The sequence below is a fragment of the Toxotes jaculatrix genome, chromosome 19, assembly GCF_017976425.1.
Source record: "Toxotes jaculatrix isolate fToxJac2 chromosome 19, fToxJac2.pri, whole genome shotgun sequence".
NCBI lineage: Eukaryota > Metazoa > Chordata > Actinopteri > Toxotidae > Toxotes > Toxotes jaculatrix.
In genome coordinates this window covers 8,016,171-8,034,860 of record NC_054412.1, presented here as the reverse complement: position 1 = coordinate 8,034,860, position 18,690 = coordinate 8,016,171, and the positions used below count along the sequence as shown (strand labels likewise).

The window sequence follows — 18,690 nt, the reverse complement described above, 5'->3', positions numbered from 1 at the left end:
CATGTGTTGATCATAACCCCTGCAGAGGTGCTGGGGCCCTTCGTGGTGGTGACCTGATTGGTAAAACGCTCCGGCAGATGTGTGAGGATGAGGTCACTCACGTGCTGCCTTAAAGACTTGCACTGATGCCGAATCACCTCACATGGACAGAGAGCAGCAGAGAGAGAGAGAGAGAGAGAGAGAGAGAGAGAGAGAGAGAGAGAGAGAGAGAGACGGGGGGAGAGGAATAGTGAGAGAAACAGACAGCAAACAGGAAGGGTGAAAGAATGAATTACTTATTAGTTAAATCTGTTGTCGCCTTAATAAAGAATTGTCATCAAAGTGGAAGATTTCAGCTTGCAGAAAATGAATAATGTGCACAAAATTTTTCTCTTTAATACTGACATTAATCAGTATATTTGTTTTGAACTGAACTACCCCTGTGGAGAAGAAGCTGGATCCATAATCCTTGCAGAAAAGGAGGAAGAATGAGAAAAGAAACAGGCCCACACAAAGGACTAAAACAGTGTGGTGGGGCTGAAATGAACAAGAAGAATCAACGCAGTGAATAAGGCTGCATTAAAAGAAGGAATGGCAGTGAGAAAGTGGGTGAGTGTGAAATTAGCTGGGACTTGGGGAAGAATCCTTTGAGGGCTTATTTTTCTAAGGCCTTCTACCCCACTACTGGTTTGACTGCCAATATTGCATCTGTTTCTGAACATAACAGTGACTATGGAAAATCCCCTGGCAGAGAGAATCTCCATCAGACACACACACACACACACACAAACATGGATATCAAACCTGCGGCTTACCCTATCTATCTACATGTTGATCTCTTATATAACTGACCCTAACTTTGACCTTTGCCCACCCCAGGCTTGCCCCTTCATGCCGCTTGATTTTATCCAGACCTCATCTCCTGCCACATCCTCTCTGGCCTCACATGTCTTTCTCCTTCCTTCCCCACAAGGAACCAACTCTCCATGCCAGATTCGAGGGTTTTAAATTGATCGACAATCAAAGGCTGGTTCTTGTTACAGGGCTGCAGTCTAGACTTTGTTCATCATTTTCGACTCTGTTATGTTATAACATGATTCAGGCTCATGAGCCTACAGCAGGTGAATCAAGACAAGGAGAGGGAATAAGTCAGAAAGCCACCCCAAAGTCTCACAGTGGACTGAAAACTGCTGCTGATGCCTTTTTTGGAAACTTAATATTTCTATTCTTTTTTCAAACTCTCAAACAGGAGGTGAAAAATCTTCCACTGTGACATTTGAAGTAGCTTTTGACCTCTTCTTTTTTTCCCCTTCCCTTTTCAAAATACCTTCTGTTGTGACCCAGTCATTTTTTCCATGCTGCTTTCTGCTCCTAGTTTTCCATGTGGAGATGTGTTTAGACAGACAATGAAATATAACAGAGCAGAATGATGAATGGATTCTGATGGATTCTTGCAAAAATACAGACAACTGTCTCTTCTGTCCAGCATGATCTCATTATGTATGACATGTGAAGTCAGCTAAAGGACGTTTTTCAGATTAAAATAGTTTGCTATTGAATCCCGCTATACATCAAGGTTTCAGATTATGAGTTATAGTAAATAGTTTTCTCTAGATTCGTCAGAGGCAACTGGAGCTGCTGTTTCATCTTGAAGATGTTTCACCACTCATCCAAGAAGCTGGTGGGGAGTCCCTGGCAAGGCTTTAGTAAGAACCTAACAGTGCCATCCCTACATCTCTTACTAGACAAGTTTACAACAGTTCACACTTTCAGTATTCTTAAAATAAACTGTTACGTGACATGTTGTCTGGCCATGCTTACAGAAAAAAGCATATCTGAACACACTTGCAGTAAAAAGCTTGCCCTCATAGAAAAGGGTGGGATGCAATGAATTGTACAAACACCACACATGCTGTTGGACAGTCTTTTCTCAAAGACATTCATAGTGTTTAACACAAAAAGTGTGGAAAGTAGTGAGTACTGAGCTTAAGAGAGAAGTTCAGATCCTGCCTTCTTTTTCACCAATCCACCCAATTGATCTTTCACACCAAACAGTATTTCTAGATCAGGCAAGTGTTGATATATTGCACCTTGAGCAATGTTAGTCAGTCACCCCACTACTTTTTTAGATTGAAATATCTAAAAAAGCTTTTGTATGGATTGCACAGCAATTTGGTACAGACATTTATGGTCCCTAAATTTGCTTAATATTTAAATATCTGCAAAACTAATAACAAATCCCATCAGCCTCAACTGATTTGTGTTCATTGTTAGCAAATGTTAGTGTACTAACACTAAACTAAAATGCTGAACATAGTAAACATTATACCAGCCTAAGTATCTTAGCATTCTGACATTAGCAAATGCATCACGAGGACAAGGGCCTATGTGATTCCATGTTCAGTCACGAGATGTGCAGACTTCAGCTCACTTTATATTCTCACGTCTCCTGCATGCACATCTGTCAAATGGTCTGTTTTTCAGCCAGTGTGTTATGAGGAGATTCTTCTTCATTCCACCTCCCCTGAGAAAAGTTTCTGCTGCTGCTAACATCGCCAGCTTTCCACCGTGTATTGGTTGGGGTTAAGAGGGAAAAACTGCAGACACAGCTCAGTGTGTTGGCATATATGGAACTGTGAATAGAATTTATGTCTTGTTCCACCTCATGTGCACTCATGAACATGTAACTTTGATCAGGATACCTCTGGTCGGGTTCAAGGCTGAAACATTTTAACTCTTCCGTTGAAGTCATGGGTGTGCCACACTGGAATAAGTTGCTTTGTTGTGTTGCTGCAATGTATAATTTGTCAAGGTGGTGTCAAGACTGAGTCTGGTACAGACCCAAACCCACCTAAAGTAGCAATACTACGTGTCCCATAGATAGGACACTGTGTTTTAAAAGGTTAAACGAAGTTGACTTACTTTTGTTGGTTCTCTTTATGTAACTATGAATTGAAGCCAGTGTTTTAAAATTAAAAGTAATGTTTCATTTCTATTCATCTCAAATCCATACTTTGAAGCTTGTGTTCACACAAGTTATTGTTTTGGTCCACAGTGCTGCCTTGTCCACACATTGTCATATCTGTTGCCAAATCACCTTATAAAGACAGAGTTACAGATTAGATAGGGTCTTTTATTCTTTGATCTTTCCCTGCTTGCAGTCATGCTTTAGTCTTTTCTGAACTTGTACCAAAAATTCTATAACCATCAGATAATTTTTTAGACATCAACATGTGTATCTAAGTCGTATCTATAGTGGAGCCAAAACTACATTAACATTGCTCTATACATAGTCACCCATGGACAGATGTACTGTAAACACTGCACAGAGCCAAAGAAGAGGTACATGAAAGAGCAAACTCAAATCTATCTTTGTAGATTGCCTTTTCTAGAGCTGATGAGGCTTAGTTAATATAGAAAGGTATTATGGAAAGTAAGTAGATTTTTATCCTTTCCTTCCAAACACAGCTGGTAGAATGACACACACCTACCGTTTAACAATAATGTCTACTTAAATTCATGTTTATATTTGAGTAAATCAGCCTTAAATCCTTCAGGCACAGACTGATTAATGACAATTTTGACTCTTTCTTGGCTTTCCAGAGAGAGAATTCAAGAAAACCATCTCTCTTGCCAAGGTCTATCAAGTACTTCTGAGGATACCTGTTTTTATGTGTTTATGGAGGTCCTTTGTTGTGGCCACCTGGAGAGACTGATATGATTTCAAATGTGACCACTTGTTTTTTTCCTTTCAGTGTGATGGGAGCACTGTGGACCAGCAACAGCTCCATCCCCGATAGGAAGTCACGTCTGCTGCACATGAAGTCACCTCATTGCATGATAATACTCTAGTCTTTGGGTATGCTCCAGTTTCTCTCCACTTTTGAGTCTCTTCCCCTCTGACATCCTGAGTGCCTGGCCAAAGAGGATCTGCTGAGTGCTGACTCTCAGCAAAGCATGAGAGAGGACGGCTAGTTTTTTACAGAAAAACGTATCCTGCTCTCTTGATTATATCCAATGGGATTATTGAACCAAAATCCAACAGGCTTAATTGCCAAGATGAATAATACAGAAATGGAGGATGCAGCTTCAGAAAGGATGAATGTGGAAAGAGAAAACACAAAGAAACTATTTCCAAACAACTTTTAAACAAGGTGCCGGGATTATATAGCTTTTCACTTTTAAGCTTCAAAGACTGCTCGAGTATCACTGATTCACAAGACTGTAAAATTATCCATGAACAGATGCAATTATTGTTCATTTTATTGATACAAGGCTCTTAGTTCTGCAGTTTGTATCCTTGTATGAGCTACATTTGGCAGTGAAGAGAGATTTTCATTTTTGAAGAGAAAAGTCAGTGATCTCCATGTGGATTTGTCAAGCTTGGATCAATCCCATACAAACCCAAATGACCCCAGGCCAGCGGTGATTTATCACACTCTGCTGCATAAGCGATGTCCACAAGCCTTTAGACTGGCTGGTGAAAGTGACTGTTACATAACTGAGAAGAATTAACCAGACGCAGTCACGCCCTCTTGCTAAAACAGTCTTTTCCTCTCTTTTCTGCAAAGCACACACTTTCTCTGAGAGATTTTCAAGTGTAGAAATGTTAGTGCTCAGATGAAACACTAACACAAGCAGAAGAAAACAAGTCATACAGAGTTAATGAAATATATTGTATGTATCTACACTTGAGGATGCTTTTCTGTCTCCCTGGTCTTTTCAGGAGCTGTGACAAAGCAATTGCCCCGCCAGCCTGAGGTATCAAAGCTTCAAACATAACCCTGCTGCCTCAGACCTCCTGAAATGTCTGGTTCCTGGCTCTCAGTGCCTATTGGAGAGGCCCCTCTTGCCAAAGCACTCAGACTCAGGCTCAGACCCAAACGGGTGCCCTGAATTTTGCTCCGTCACCCTCTCTGCCAGGAACAATGGACGACGAATGCTGGAAACTTTTACCTCCTTAATGTTAACACTTCGCTCTTTCTAATGGCTTTCCAGTCCAAATGGGACAATGACAGCCTGTGAAGGGCAAATAGCACAGGCAATTCATATCAGGCAAAAATGTGGGACTGCTTTGCAGGGCGGAGGATAGTCTGGTGGAGCTTAGAAATGTGATGACAAAGCTGCAAAGCATGGGAAGGCAGAGGAGAGATGATGATCTCCATCCGGGAAGGAGTCATATGACGACCATGCTTAGCTTGGATATCAGATTTACTTTTTGCAGCAAGCAGTGTTCAGGTGTTACAACTGGTTTAAAAGTACCCCCTGGGTTACCCCTGTTTGGGAATCACTGCTGTAAAGGGACCCCAGTTTTAACATCCATCCAATCTATACATCACCTATCAGTACTTTACACTGAGTTCAAAAACCCAACAAAAGGCTAGACAAAGCAAAGAAAATGGCAACAAGTCAGAATAAGCAATATGATCTTATTTTTGCAGGTTTCTATGTTTTTCTTTCTCTCAGCCACCCTACATTTATCCCAGAAATGTGGGACAACATTAACAGTGTTATGCAAGAAAAGGTCAAATCTCTGTGTGTGGCAATGCATGCCATAATTTGACTTGGTGAAGAATACAGTATTGGATGGGCATGCACTTCCACCACTTATGCCCTGACAATGAAAACAAGGATGTGAAACAAAAGCCACATGTGAGTCTCACTGTATGCTTGCATACACCCACTGAGAAACCGCACCAACAGCACATAGCTCCTACTTCCTATGAAGTGTGTGTATTTGTGTGTGTTTGAAGAAATCTAAACAAATCAAAAAGAAAAAGGTTGAAAGTTATTTCTAAAAGTGATCAACATGTTGAAACAGGATATCTGAGTATGTTCCCATAGTACCACTGAATGGATGCTCATTTGGTGCCTGATGGAGACTAAAAATGGGATAAGCCACAAAGCTGAACGTGTGTGTGTGAATGGAGATTTCAGATTTTTGCCTGAAAAGAGGTTTTGGTCGCATTTCTTAGGAAAGAGCACTATAGAGTAAGACAGAGAGAATGGACAAAGAAGAAAGGCAAATTTCAGAGAGGAATTAAACTCGGTGACTGAGACATTTCCCCAATATTTTCCTCTCTTCCCTTCCAGAGGTTAAAGAAACTCTATCCAGAGTGAGTTCCATCTTTTTTACGAGTTGTGGAAGAGGGAAATAATTTTTGGCACACCCAAACTTTTACACAGCAAAAGTAGGCCACGTTTAGACAAACCATCATCTTAAAAATGGGGAGACCTCTGTTTCTAAAGGCTGGCAGTGTCTCCCAAATGAAACTACTTCAAGTTTGTGTGCTTGTATTTATAGGCCTGATAAATGAACCAATTCTTTGTCGTTCTTTCCAAAAGCAGTTTGAAGTCAGCTGTCATTACTTTGTCTATGTTCTCATAGCCTTTCTGCCACATCAGTGGTTTTGATATGTATGATAAGTCCCAAAAGGCCTGTAGGCCTGACTTAACAAGCACTATCCATGTAACAATAGAGCCAAACTATGCCAATATGTAATAACTTACGGATGCATTTGCAAATCAAAATTGTTTAAATGACATGTTTTTCATTTTTATCAATTCATTCACCCAGTTCATTCAATTTGCCAATCCCATCAAAAATGATGCATAATTCAATACAACCAAAAGGCAGCTGGTTCCATTCTCAAGATCAGAGTCTGGTTACCATGTGCTTGAACTCACGGTGTACAGTGAAAACCAGTTCACCTCTACATCATGACACCACCTCCGGGAAAAGGAAAGCTCTCTGGAATGTGACATTCCCACTAGCAAACTAGTCGGTCCTAATCACTGACAGGAAGAGAGGCACCACTTGCATGACATGAGATGGGCCAACTGGAAGCCATTTGTGTAAATACAGAACACTTGTCCTTGATATTATTTTGAAGGTAACCTCTTTTACTGAACATAAACTCAAACATCACACAGTGTACTGCGTAAACCCTTTTAAATCCACTGAGTTGTCCTTGTCTGAGCCCGTGCCATTACTACATAACTCCCATTCGTTATTTAAATGCACTTGATAGTACTTTATTGCAAAGAAAAATGTAAACATACAACTCAACACAGGGAGCCTCTCCAGAAGTAAACCTTGGAAAACACTGCCCTCTTTTGGTGAGACTATAAAAAAAGCAGAGGACAGAAGATCGCACAGAAGAGTCTACTTATTTCAAGTCTTGTTTTTCAGCTCAGAAAGTTCATGAGGTTTAAGCCATCTGCGCACTATACTGTGCTGAACAAACTGTATATGCCTTAGATAGTATTTAATGCTCTCCAAACACAAGTGTTTGCACATCTTGTTAACTAGAGCTGACTTTATGAGCAAGGCTGGGGTTTCTCACCAAGCACTGTTTTTCTGCTGAGATTTAAAGCTTTTGATTGGACCAAAGCCAACTTGGCCGTGGATTAGAAAATAAAAATCTCTTTAAAAACGTCCAAAAATGTGTTGATAGCGATCACGTAGTGCCATAGGAGATGAAAGCTGAGAATTATAATGAGGAAAAACTCTTTGAAGTGGACTTGTTTCATAAATTCTAATTAACTTACATACCTCACCAAATTTGGTAAAGAATGCTGATGGCGGTTAACTTTAAAATGCCTGAAAAAATGTTTTTTTTTTTTTTTTTTTTTTTACGACATTCCTTGATTTGTTAAATCACTTAATAACTGTGACCTATATTGTCCCCTGAACAGAACACTTTAACCATTGTCCTGGTTACTTCTACAAATACAATTCCTATTTTTAAAAAAATAGCTTTAGAAAAGCATCTTAAGGTCTTTGAATGGCTATTGCATATAGAAAGTGAAAAATCAAGCTTGTACAACTGAAATCCTATAGTTTTATTATAATACATCAAAAACATCAACTGCAACCACATTGTCTAATTTTAGAGGAACTTATTCTGACAATGACACAGATCAGTGAATATGCACTTTGGTTATCTGACAACTAGTATGGCATCCATTATTTAGGGGTGATTAACAAAAGCCGGCCTTGATGTGAAAGGTGGCTATTTTTGTGCGCATTGAAAATAGCCTGGTGGTTGAGAGGAGACCTGAGATTAAAAAAGCACTTGCAAATAATTTTTTTTGTTTCAATTTGAGTACGTTTCCCATAAAGACAACATAATGTGCACCAATATAGAAAGTACTTCAAAGTCAGTTTAATCAACTGTAATGCAACTGACCTTCTGGAAGTCTGAATTCAAGAAACACCACTGAAACTCCATACAATTTAAAACTAAGAATTATTTGCAACTACTATTTGATCCAGGTCCCAAGTCAGAATGAGAGGGGTTGATCTGGATGTTGGAGGGTTTGATTCTACTTTTTGGCGGTCTGAAGACGCTCAGCCACATTCTCCCAGTTGATTACATTCCAGATAGCCTTAACATAGTCTGGGCGCACATTTTTGTACTGAAGGTAGTAGGCATGCTCCCATACATCAATACCAAGGAGAGGGATAAGACCTGAGGGTCAGAAAAGAATCAAGTTCTTAGATAACTCTATTTCATTTATGGCATTTAACTAGAGACAGTGAGAGGGGAAAATATGAATGCATATAGAGAGAAACTCAATTTTCATCTGTAGTACATAGTTGTTTTCCACTGACCTGTTGTCCCCTGCAGAGGATCCTGGTTAGCGCAAGCAGCAATGCGAAGTCTTCCACTCTCCTTGTCGTAGCCCAGCCAGCCCCAGCCTGAGCCCTGCACTGCCACAGTAACAGCAGACATCTTCTCCTTCATTTTCTGGAGGGAGCCGAAATCACGCTTGATGGCTTCCATTAGCTCCCCTACAAGATGTGAACCAGACAAATACAATCAGGGCTACACTTGACAGTAAAAACTTAAATAAGCTTAATTTACATATTCAAGTTGCTTATGTCTTCTATATTATATGGAAGAGCGCTGCCCTGCCAGCCTTCACTGACTGCAAATCATCCCTCCTATTTTTTTTTTTTATGAGAAAACTTTATTTTTAGGTTAGGCAGATAATTCAATACCAGAGATGTCCAAACTGTTTCACAAAGGGCCATGTGGCTGCAGGTTTTTGTTCCAACCAAGCAGCACCACACCAGACTTATTTAATCAACTAATCTAAGTCTTCAGACAGCTGGTCAAACTGTGTGCTCTTGATTGGTTGAAACAAAAACGTGCAGCCACACGGCCCTTTGTGGAACAGTTTGGACACCCCTGTTCTATACAGTATTTTGACCACTAGGGGGCAGAACGAGTAAGTAAAACAACCTTTGTGTAACACAATGCTGATATACCACCAGTACTGGTATCAGGTTGCTGTGACATACACTAGAGTCCTGTTTAAGGCCATGTGGTGAATTTCAGTCCGGTATCAAATTCTCTTTTAATTAGGGTTTTGCATGAAAATTCTCACAAAATCAATCTGAAATGCAGTTTACTGTGTGCTTAACAAGCCAGTGACTGAAGTTATTTAGGTTCAATGTTACTACAGGAAAAAACTGCTTAATGCAACTTTAAGTTACCTGCACAACAAACCAGTGCTGGAAAATTTTTAAAAGGACAAGCTGTTCATGTTTTGATAATGCTTCTATCTTACCCTGCGGCTCGCCTCCACCATTTGGAGAGAGGTTTGTCCAGAAGATAGTGTGGTTAATGTGGCCTCCTCCATTAAACTTCAGAGCAGGCTGGAGGGCAACCTGTGCTGTTACATCTCCTAAAACAGAAGATATATAATGCCCAGGTGAATAAGAAGACATCAGATCTAACAGTAGCAATGGATTTATTCATCCTACTTTGCATTTGTACCCTTTGCCAGTGCCTCCTGATATTTCTCCTCTGTAATGTTCAGGTTGTTAACATATGTAGCATGGTGCTTGCTGTGGTGCAGCTGCATTATCTCTGCACTGATGTGGGGCTCCAGGGCACCATAGTCGTAGGTCAGGTCAGGAAGCGTGTGCTTCTGCCTCGCTGCAGCTACCTGATTTATAGTTTGGCTGAGGCTGGCTGCACACCTGAAAAAAAGGGGGAAAAATTGCAACCATACCATTAACACATAAGTTTTAGTCAGGTTTGAAATAGCCCACATGCAGGAGGAGTTGCCATACATGTGTGTCTAATCAGAACTAATTCCTAACTTTTGGCTTCCAAAAATAACTTAGCTACCAGAGATGTCTGTGTCATTAAAATGACACTATGGTCACCCAGGAAAGCCTGAAACAGGGAGTCTGTCAGCTTAAGTTACAATAGGTTATTGAGTTTGAGCAACTGTCTGGAAGTGACCTAAATGTCTGGTGTTGTTTCAGGATTAGCGTGCAGTGACGTTTGTTGGTTAGATGTTAGCTAGTGCACCGAGTCAGCTATGTATGAACAACTGTGCCCAAACATTACGACACTCAGCTCACAACCCACAACCCACACAGAAGCTCATGAATACATGACCATGCTTTAATTAAACAAAAACCTTTTATTTTGCGCGCCACAGGCTAACCTAGCTGAGCTGCTAAACTAAGTTAGCATCTTGGCTAGCTAACTGTTAGCTCTGAATAAACAACTGTCTCAAGTTCATGAACAATCGCTAGCAGGTGTCAGCTGTCCTCATTCATTGTGCACTTTGAACAGAGTAGTGCCACTAGTTGGTAAATTGATGTCAATTTTACCTGCGTATTTGACCAACCCTGCAAAGCATGTTCATGATAGTTCTCACAACACAGAATGGACACACTGCTAACTGCCCTTGAAATGAGTGATTTCAACTTGACGGTGCAGTCGACCGTACCATCATCGTTAAGTGGGGGTGATGACAAGGGTGTGCAGGAATTAGACACACCTCAGGAGCGACAGCTGAAGCCAGTAGTCCTCTAAGAAATATCAATAGAAAATATATAACCAACTTTCTGATGAAAACTTCAAAATCTAATGAAATATATTTAAAAATATCAGATTATGCATTTCACCCCCCCTCCTTCTGTAACATTTTTCAACACACCCTTCTGGTTGGTTTTCTGTGGCCTTACCAAAAGTGCATTAGATAATTTGAGAGCTCCAGAGTCTTTTTTGCATATTGTGCCATAGAGATATATGTTTAAGTCTATTAGTTTAAATTACAGCTATTTCCGTGTTAAAGCACATGGAGTTGGGGTATCATTAAGAGAATGTAATAAAATTTAATTAAGTCATAACAATTGTAAATAAATGTGTACAAGTAGGCTGCACAATTTAGGATAATTATCAAAACTAACAGTAAAGAATCACGTGAACACCTACCACATCGGAGGCAATCCCAGAGATCGTCTATGTTAAGGCACAAGAATCACTCAAGACTTAAACGAACGAGGCCTCAATGTTCGTTATAACATTTTCACTTTTCAGTTGTGGGCGTTTTTCTCGCGGGTTCACAAATTTTCCAATCATAAACACTGCATAAATAACCCTAGCAACTCACCAGAACAACAGACTTAAAATAATGGACAAATAAGTGAATGATATAGTTGCTCAGTATTGTTCCCCGATATCTCTTGTATGTCTCAGCCACATTTTAGGATCCGGAAATTGCTGTGGAGTGAGAGCTCTGTTTATTCTCCCTTCTCTGCGGTCGTGCTCTGCAGCAACGGCAGCGCGGCCAGAGCCATTCTGTCCTGCTTACGGTGAGGAAAATGATGGTGACTACGCCGGAGCGAGTCAACTACATGTAAATTCACAGCGAATTTCTTAACGTTGTTGTGATTTTGCGTCTTTAGAAGAATCGCTAAAGCCAAGGGGTTCCAGAAACATCGAAAGAAACGGGTCTGGTAAGTGTTTTTTGACGGTTGAAGGCCTGATATCTTCAGCCAAGAGCCCGCTAGTTTCAGGAAAAGGAGCGCAAGGGAGGGAGTCATTTCCTTCACCGCCATTTTGTGATAACAAGGAGCCGAAAACAGAGCCAAGAATTGCATGCTGCCAGGCTGAACATAAAGAAAATATTTTTGCTGAACGCCTTACTTCCATAGCCTTTGTGTATTTGACCAGCGGATGCTAAATGTTGTTAGCTGCCGAGAGTTAACCTTGGTTAGCTTATTTTCTGTTCCGTGCTATCCATCGCCGCTGCCTGCCACACCAGCTAACAAATTAGGCTCGACAGCTCTTACTAACTGGTAATGTTAAGTTTTATCTGGTCGGCCTGGTAGTTAACTTGGTGGTCACATACATATATCTCCATTTGTTTGTCGGAATCCACAGCATTTGTAGTAATTGAGCAAAGTTGCCATGCAGGTCATATTTCACTGCGTGTGAACAAACAGCCAACGCGTTGGAGCTAAAGGAGATGCAGGCGCTTTAACACGCGACACCAAGCTGTGATTAATGATGGTTTTCTTTCATGTTTATTTCTAGAGTTCACAATGACCAACGAGGAGCCTCTACCCAAGAAGGTGAGTTTCTTTTCTTGTCTAAGCATTTTATTTGTCATGTGTCATGAGCCCCTCCGTGTCTAAATAAGAGCTTAGTTCAGGACTGAGCTTCATTAGCTAACCAGTCCTTGGTTTTCTTTTCATACAGGTTCGCCTCAGTGAATCTGACATGAAGACCCTGACCAGAGAGGAGCTGTGTACGAGGTAGATAACAGCGCTGCAATTTCAGATTAACTGTGTTGTGGGAAAACTTGTTCTGTTGAACAGTTAATGTTTACACATCTTCTGATCCTCTTAGATGGAAACAGCATGAAACATATGTCCAGGTCCTGGAGGCTAAATATGCAGAGCTATGCTGTAAGTACATCTACTGTTACATACATGTAATCTAATACAACATGACCTTAATTTCTGTTTGCTAGCGTCTTTGATGCAAATAATCACTGCAATTTGCATACTATACTGTTGGTATTTATTAGAGGGGATTTTCTTTTGATACGTTTGCTTTTCTGTCTCTCTTCACTGTCTTAGCCAATGATGTAACAGGGCTGAAGGAGTCGGAGGAAAAGCTCAAACAGCAGCAGCAGGAGTCTGCACGCAGGGAGAACATCTTGGTTATGCGACTTGCCACCAAGGAGCAGGAAATGCAAGAGTGCACAGTATGTATCTATTCCTGAACTTTCTTAATGTTTTAAAATAAATGTTAAGCCATTCTGTTGGTGTACCCAACACCACCAACTGAATTTATGTTTTCTCTGTAGTTACTGATGCTCTAGGGCTGCATCCAACCATAACTTTCATTATTATTAATCAGTTATTCTAATCTAACCTATTAATTGACATTATTCCTACACTCACTGTATTGTACTTTATATTCATTCTCGTGCCGAGGAGGGCATCCTTTGCTTTTATCAGATTGACAGCTCAGTGGATCCCCTTGTGGCTTTATGGCTACACATGCCATTCTTATAGGACAGTTAAGGTGAGCTCAACAAATGCTGCCAGATAGAGGTTGGAAAGGTTTAAACCTTGGTAGGAGACCATCTTCAACTGCATTGCCTGAACGCTGATCTTGTAGTTGTATTTTGAGGCACACTGGTTGCACTTTTTTACCTCTTATATATTCAAATCAATTCTGTGAATAACTGAGGTCTTCGTAACTGTGACTTTGACAGGTGAGTTTTTGTTTGTTGTTGTTTTGAACCTGTCAGGGCTTCCTTGAATGGAAATTCTTTGCTGGGTGTGACCAGGAAAGCAACTCATATCTAATAAATAGCTGTCATTGCAGAATTTAAATGGCATCGATTTAATTCAAGAGTTCTTGTTATAGTTATGATAACCTGATAACCTTCAAGATATACCTGAGTTTTTAAATCAGAATATTTTAGTTGATCTTATTTCTGGGGAAATTTTTCTTACACCAGTCACTAACACCTGTTTGTTTTATCCTGCAGACCCAGATCCAGTACCTCAAGCAAGTCCAGCAGCCGAGTGCAGCCCAACTGCGGTCATCCATGGTGGACCCAGCCATCAGCTTGTTTTTCCTCAAAATGAAGGCTGAATTGGAACAGACTAAAGACAAACTGGAGCAGGCCCAAAATGAACTGAGTGCCTGGAAATTTACACCTGATAGGTAAAGACAATCAAAATAACTCCCCCCTCAAAAAAAAAAAGTCAAGACTTCCTCACGCCCCCCACCCTCACTCTCACTGCAGGCATGCAGGAACAATGGTGGAGGGGAAGGCTGACACATGCTGTACTCACCACAAGACTCAGACTTTACAGAAAGCCAGTCACTGCAAAACAAAACTGTTTTTGTACTCTTGCACTGTGCCAGCTACATATCACATAACCTAACGTGAAAAGACAGTATGATCAGGTGACACTTGTGTTTCAGCTCTCTCCCCTCGTATCCCCCTCACCGTCCAAGGGCCTGAAGGAGTCCGGACTGTTCCTGAAGAGGTGGTCATTCACTTCCCGACACGGATATGCCCTCCCCACCCCCTCAGCTCAAACCAGACAGTTCACATATTAAATAGGGGGGTTATGGTGGAGGTTGAGTCAGGCAGGGAGCATCCCTAGCCTAAAACAGCAATTGAACATTTTAAAGACAATTCCCATACGGTTTATAAAGACATTTAACTGTGGATTACACCACACACATACCTGCTAGTCTGCCTGAGAAACGTAAAGACTTTTTGGACAGTCTAGACACATTGCAATAACATGAGGAAAGTTCTAGGATTTAAAGTAAGACTTTGGGAGGGAAGAGCCACTAGAAATGATGTTAAGACTGTGGTGGAGCCAGATCCTCGGTCCACAAGGGACTATGGTTGAGGCGTGAGAGTCCAGTCGCCTGTGTCCTTGAACATGGGCCCACTCACGGTAGAGTGTATTTACATGTTTTATTTTGTGACTTATTTCTTTTTATTGGCATTTCATTTCTTTCTCTTGTTTCTCTGAAGCAACACTTACTGCAGTGTGTGTGTGTGTGTCAACCTAGAAGCATGATTGGCTTTTAAATGTTTACACTCATTAAATTTGCACTTAGGTCATGAATTAAGCTGTGCTTAATTCTTTGGATACATATTGAAACACACTGCTGTAGGTGAACTGAGTCTTGTTTCAAGTTGTGAATGCGAATGTCTTTAACAAGTCATGTTATGAGTTGATGGGGATGTATTTATTGTATTTCTGTGTATTTTTGTGATTGACCTCATAATCTCTCCCTCAGCTATTTACACTTAAAGCAAGTTAGACTTCTTCTCACCAGTGTGGCATAGATTCACAATAAGAGCACACTGTGGAGTCTGTTCTGTTTTCCTGTTTTTAAAAAGGAATTTAAACTCAGTTCTCTCATACTTGAGACAGTGAGATTTGAGCTGGCAGTATATTTAAAGTCTGTTGATAGTTTAAAAAACAATTTTCTCCAGCATCTCAGATCATTTGTTTTACTATTATTGTAGAATACAAGGAGCACATGCTGCAGACTAAAATATACAGTCTATAATTGCAGTTTTTTAGAGTAATATACACATATATGTATTTTGGTCAGTTTGAGCTAGTTTGAAAAAAAAAAACACCAGTTGAATGATCTCTACATTCAGATGGTACAGCTGCTGAATAGATGCCAGTTAACTATGGTTTGAAATATATATCTCATTTGTGTTCTAATTCAGCATCTTGATTAGAGCTCCTTAAAAGCATAATCACAGTAATTGCTAATGTAAAATTAACAGGTGTGCTGGACTGTTTGAGGATTCCTTGACCTGTTGTAAAGTTGAGAAAGCAGTTCCCTAAACAAGTTGATTTTGCTGTTGAAACACTTGCTCTCATGTATTTAAAGTGATGACAACACAAAACCAGCACCTGGTTCTGCAGTGCACATTTCCATTTTCGGTGCACATAGTTAAGGGTTGACATTTGCAGGTTGCAGGTTCGTTGTAGTGTGTTATTCTAATGTTACTCTGCTCTGTTACATTTTTTTACTCTGCTTGTTCTTTACACTCAGTGATGTAGTGAGTTCATTTCAATTTAAAAATTTGGTAGCAATAGAATAGAATACTGTTATTTTTAAAGTAAGTCAATTTTCTTCAGTATGCAACTCATAAGGTGAATAAGTTATGGTGTAACAATGGGTGCTTTAGTTCAATAGAAATTTTGGTCTGGGCTGCTTGCTTAGGTTTTTAGCCACGATGAGGAGCTTAAATTATGAGTATGAATTTATAATCCAACTTTTAATTTAGTCAGAGAAAAAAATCAGCTTGGACTTTAACAAGAAAATAATTTACTTTTATTTGTACAAACAGATTTTTGTCAGTGGTTTGGTGGTAATTTTATATTGCATTGTAGTGTAATAGACATGATGAAAAGTGTGTTGTGACTCAAGCCATTTAGAAATGGCCTGGGTGAAGAGTTTCTGTTGATCCAACTGGGAAGTGGGTCAGACCTTTGGAACAGATCAGTGGCATCTCTTTGCCTATTGTTTGTCTCTTGGTTCACTGTGTGATGTGAGACTTGTTTCCTTTACAGCCAAACGGGGAAGAAACTGATGGCCAAGTGTCGAATGCTGATTCAGGAGAACCAGGAGCTGGGCAGGCAGCTTTCCCAGGGACGCATCGCCCAGCTGGAGGCTGAGTTGGCCCTGCAGAAGAAGTACAGCGAGGAGCTCAAGAGCAGTCAGGACGGTGAGAACATGGGCTGCATCCACACCTCACAGCTTGGCCATTTTTATTTTACAAAGTGTATGTGAGACTTTGAACGTGCAGCTGTTTGATTTGAGTTTTGACTTTCTGCTGTGTGTTACTGAATTTCATCCCCCCAGAGCTCAATGACTTTATCATCCAGCTGGACGAGGAGGTAGAGGGGATGCAGAGCACCATCCTCGTCTTGCAGCAACAGTTAAAAGAGACCCGACAGCAGCTGTCTCATACTCAGGGGGCTTTGGCTGGACCCAGCAGGACTTCACCCACTGCTTCCAGCTCATCCGCTGAACCGTCCACCCAGCCCGAGCAGGCCAGCGCACCCTCTGAACCAATGGGCAAAGACTATGGGAGGGTCTCCAATGGACCAAGCAATGGCAACTCATCCCAGAGGAGTGAGACCACTACACCCAGCCTGTACCGGGAGGTCAGCAGCACCGAGGAAGACTTTCCCATGTCCCCCATGGTCTCCAGCCCCGGTGAAGCTGAGACCAAACTGTCCAACCACTCAGAGGAGGCATCAGGGAGTCAGACTGCTGCTGGGAGAGTTGGAGGACCTGTGGGTTTCGGGAGCCAGCTGAGTGCAGGGTACGAGAGCGTGGACTCTCCGACAGGCAGCGAGACATCATTGACTCAGCACTCGAATGACACAGACTCCACCACCGACCCCCACGAGGACAAGGCTGCCCTCGTGACCAAGGGCACCAGGACTGCAGGGTCACGGCACGCTCAGAACGGCCTGGACTCCAGCACGAGCGACAGTGCGGTTTTGTAATGTACCTTGACATGTACTGTCATTTCCTTTTTTTTTCTTTTGTTTTTTGTTTTTTACACAATATACAAACAAGGCAACAAATGCATAGTCTGTAACACAGCACTGCTGTCAAAGACGTTTTGTTTTCAACCTTCTCCCCTTTGCCTATCGTGATGCCTCTGTCACATTTGTGTCGCTAAACGGGGATATAACAGGAAAGGGTTAATGTTAGATTTGAAATGCGTGGATGTATGATTTAAAACTAGTATGTTTCATTCTGCTGTTTATTTGAGCACGTCTATGCTGTTCTTGTTTGAGCGCTTGACACTGAAATCAGGCATATGGTGTTGTAACTCATCGTCAAAAGTCAGTAAAATCACTGAATTACAGTAGCTTCGCAATATTCAAGGTCATTTTTAGATGTTGGCCTGTGTTTTTTTTTTTTTTTTAATACAGTTTTAATTTTTCATTGGCAAAAAAAAATCTGTTCAAAAGATTCTGTTGAATTGTGAGTAGTTTATATGCGATGTTCATATTCTGACTTCAGTCCTTTTCATGTACTGACCAAATACCAATAAAGATTTTTAATACTATAGAGTGAAACCCATTATTAGTAGTCAGTACATTAGTATGAAAGCTAATAACTTAAACACATAACCAGCTTAGCTGAAGAACACATGTAAAAGGGCTTATCAGTCTGAAAAACGGTTGAGTTTTTTTAAAGAAAATTTAATTAAAGTATTCAACTTTTACCTTGATCAGAAAATAATGAAAAGATAAAATTAAGTTGTTGTTTTTTTTATCCTGCTGTCACTTACAATGCAGCAAGTGAACAGTCAGTTCTTAAAGTTGACGTGTTGGAAGCGGCAAAAATGGGCATAGCTGAGAGACAAGGGTCAAAGCATCTACAAAGCAACAGGTATTGTGGGGTGTTTTTGGTATGCAGTTATCAGTACCTATCAGAAGTGGTCCAAGAAGGGACAACCAGTGAACTGGTGACAGGACTCTCCATCAGTCAGTCAGAACTGAAGGAGCCTTTCAGAGGAGAGAAGAACCTAAAGCAAGTCCAGTTCATGTAGCAGTTAGAAATACCATGACCTACATGACAGAGAATCTTAACAGACACAACTCTACCTCTGCCTCACCCTCACCCCCTCCTTCTCCCCACCTTTCCTACATTACCCTATTGCCCCTCTACCTTACTTTTATTTTCCCTCACCCACTTGTCCTTAACCCCTACCCTCCTATCCCCACCCCCTCCCCCAAACCCTTGCACATCAGGCTAATTCGAAATTTAATTCAAACTTGAAAAAAAAAATCTAATAAAAAAATTAAAATAGTACGTCTGCACGTATCAGCCTCTCTGAGTTAAAATATACAGTTTAACT

The 18,690-nt window shown here is 40.8% G+C and overlaps 2 protein-coding genes across 2 annotated transcripts; one reads left to right on the top strand and one right to left on the bottom strand.

Moving 5' to 3' along the window:
- Nucleotides 1-7,803: 7,803 nt before the first annotated feature.
- On the bottom strand, nt 7,804-10,701 carry sod2 (superoxide dismutase 2, mitochondrial; the record flags this gene model as incomplete). The annotated part of the gene is made up of 5 exons (XM_041064976.1): nt 7,804-8,453; nt 8,597-8,776; nt 9,559-9,675; nt 9,768-9,973; nt 10,619-10,701. Coding segments are annotated over 5 exons (732 nt in total), but the record flags the coding sequence as incomplete, so codon positions are not given.
- Nucleotides 10,702-11,581: 880 nt separating this feature from the next.
- LOC121199684 (WT1 associated protein) lies at nt 11,582-17,895 on the top strand. The gene is made up of 8 exons (XM_041064572.1): nt 11,582-11,749; nt 12,330-12,367; nt 12,495-12,550; nt 12,645-12,703; nt 12,878-13,005; nt 13,801-13,979; nt 16,379-16,533; nt 16,671-17,895. The coding sequence occupies exons 2-8, from the start codon at nt 12,338-12,340 to the stop codon at nt 17,321-17,323; spliced, it is 1,260 nt and encodes a 419-aa protein (XP_040920506.1). The 5' UTR covers nt 11,582-11,749; nt 12,330-12,337; the 3' UTR covers nt 17,324-17,895.
- The last annotated feature ends 795 nt before the right edge of the window (nt 17,896-18,690 follow it).